Raw genomic sequence first — 2,488 nt, 5'->3', positions numbered from 1 at the left:
TATGAATCGACGGATATATGTATATCCTTATCGCAAGTGCTGAGGGTTTCTAAGGCAAAAACCATTTGTATTCTCGTAGTCATTTCCTTTTTTCATTGTTGTTGAAAAAGCGCTACTTCTGCCTTTGAGCTCTSCCTCAAAATTTCTTAGCAATCTTASGATCGCTACATAAATTTTCAATGGGGCTTCATTTGGGACTTTACGCTGGCTAGCCCAGGACGTCTATTCAATCTTCACATTTTTAGCTTCGTTCTTTTTATCACAATGTGGGGTAAAAATTCTATTCACAGGCATCGATTCGAATAGTTCTATAGTATTTTTGAGAATGTTGAGGTGTGAATATTTTTCCATCGTATCATCTATCCTTACCAATGACTATAATATCGCTGTACTTAACGATTTAGTGGTGTATCTGGTGTTATATGCCTGATACGTGGGGCGATGAAAAAATTTTTTGCCATCGGATCCAATGCGACTCGCCTGTGTTTCATCCTTCCAAAGTACTGTTATCCATGATTTTATGTCCCTTTCTTAATGTTCCTTATTAAAGTTCAGGCGTGTTCTTTCGCTTCTTTTGGAAAACTGATTTGAATAATTCTTTTTGTGCTGTTTCTGATGTTTCCGTCATAATTCTTCAAAATTATGTTAGATATGACAACCGTTAATAACATAAAAATATCTTTCCCTTTTTCATACAACTTATTTTATTTTATAAAAATACACACATTCTCACTTACATACATGTTAAGCTGAAAAATATTTATGAACATTTATGTGATAAACTGTCAAAAAGAGCACATTAGTATATGATTTCAAAGAATGCTTTAATTAAGTCTTTTGAATTCCTCCTTTCATCGAAAATTAAATAAGCGGCAAATGGAAATTTCTTAGTCCAAAAATGGTTGTGTTTGGTTACAAAAATACGTTAAAATTAAAAAGAATTTCTTGTATTTGTTCGTAGCTCAGCAGCTTGAGTAGCAACAAATAAAATTAGATGTTGGAAGTCACCTAAATTTAAATTCGTGATTTCGATGACAATTTCACATCGAAAAGTTTCCGAACGAAAAAGACCTAAGAAGTAATTAAATTTTATTACATAATTTAACTCTTTTAATATTAAGAAAATTGTAAACGTGACCCACCTGTATGGAACATGCCACAATAATGACGGCAATTTGGCAGATGGAGAAAGTTTGAATGTAACCGTTATTATCATTGAGTAATGCAAAATCACGTGCTTCACGATTTCTGCTGTAGGACTGATAGTTCAACATGTCGTTGATGTTACGCTCAACAGTGCCAAGAGTAACCTAAAATAAATATTTTGAAATAAATAACAAAAAGTCGTTTTAAAGAACAATGTTCCCAGCCTCTTAGAGAATGTTCAATAAGTTCCATTACTTACTGTGAAATTCTGCAAATTTAGTTGCAGCTCTTCAATTTCTTTGGCATATTTGTCCCACGCATCATATTTGACGACTGTGATGTAAATGTTAACCAACTTGCCGGCAAAACGTGAGAACTGATTATCAATGCAAACGGAATAATAACCACCGGGCGATACTTGGTCTGTATAATCAGCAGTTGCCTGCCACTGATAAGGCTTCACAATTTGATTCTGCGGATTGCGCACAGCAAAGCCGGCCATACCATCACCGCCGCGTACAACCTAAATATTACGAATTTCCAAACAAATCAATACTACTACACATTCAAATATTTGGAGCTTCTGCCAAACAGCCGTACTCCGAACTTACACTGAACGATACATAGAATGTGGCACCCGCCTGCACATATTGGTAGTAGCAATCCTCTTTACCAGCGTCAATGTGCACCTTATAGTCCATGGCTACCGCTGGCAGATTCTCATACCATGGTTTATGGATTTCCTGTGTAGTTTCATCATTCGACGTAGTGAATGTTAAGAGACAAATTAAAATAAATTCGGATAGTAATAAACTTGTGTGCCACGTCAAAAAACTCATCATTTTGTTTTGACTTTCACTGTTTCTATTTCGCTTGCTGTAAGCGCTGTGGTCAAAACAACAGATGACAGCACAAAATGAAACAACAACAAAAACAAGACTGCCTACAAATCACTGAAATCAGTGCAATGTCGTTTTGACAGCTACAACACTATTGAAGAGAGCGTACGTTCTCTCGCTATTGTAAAAATAAGGGTTGCCAACAGCACAAAAAGCGCTTGCTGTTTGATGAACCGAATACTTTGTCAACTCTAAGAATGTTGTACTTATGATAATAGTATTATTTTTAAAACGTTTGGAGGGAGAATATACGTAATTAATTAAGTTTGTTTTGTTGAAACCTGCATGGGTATAAAAAATAAAATAATATATAGAATTAAGTAGAATCCAAAATTATTAAGGTAAAATATACGCAGCCCTTGTTCGATTAGGGTAAATATAAACTCAAATGCATATTTTCGAACGTGTGCTTTATTTTCAGCTTTTTATTTTATTCTTTATAT

The 2,488-nt window shown here is 34.6% G+C and overlaps 1 protein-coding gene across 1 annotated transcript; it reads right to left on the bottom strand.

The window, feature by feature from the left end:
• Positions 1 to 954: 954 nt before the first annotated feature.
• LOC108971595 (transmembrane emp24 domain-containing protein B) lies at positions 955 to 2,087 on the bottom strand. Its single transcript, XM_018937768.1, has 4 exons — positions 1,758 to 2,087; positions 1,406 to 1,669; positions 1,143 to 1,310; positions 955 to 1,071 (listed from the first exon to the last, which is right to left on the bottom strand). The coding sequence occupies exons 1-4, from the start codon at positions 1,986 to 1,988 to the stop codon at positions 1,015 to 1,017; spliced, it is 720 nt and encodes a 239-aa protein (XP_018793313.1). The 5' UTR covers positions 1,989 to 2,087; the 3' UTR covers positions 955 to 1,014.
• Positions 2,088 to 2,488: the final 401 nt, after the last annotated feature.

This window comes from Bactrocera latifrons, unplaced genomic scaffold, assembly GCF_001853355.1.
Source record: "Bactrocera latifrons isolate USDA-ARS-PBARC rearing strain unplaced genomic scaffold, ASM185335v1 scaffold_35, whole genome shotgun sequence".
Classification (NCBI taxonomy): domain Eukaryota; kingdom Metazoa; phylum Arthropoda; class Insecta; order Diptera; family Tephritidae; genus Bactrocera; species Bactrocera latifrons.
The sequence above is the reverse complement of the archived record's forward strand: the minus strand, read 5'-3'. Positions and strand labels throughout refer to the sequence as shown.

Coding starts and splice junctions, on each gene's coding strand:
- LOC108971595 (XM_018937768.1), bottom strand. CDS start 1,988: ATGATGAGTTTTTTGACGTGGCACACAAGTTTATTACTATCCGAATTT. Junction 1,670..1,757: donor CATTCTATGTATCGTTCAGT/GTAAGTTCGGAG, acceptor CGTAATATTTAG/GTTGTACGCGGCGGTGATGG. Junction 1,311..1,405: donor TAAATTTGCAGAATTTCACA/GTAAGTAATGGA, acceptor TATTTATTTTAG/GTTACTCTTGGCACTGTTGA.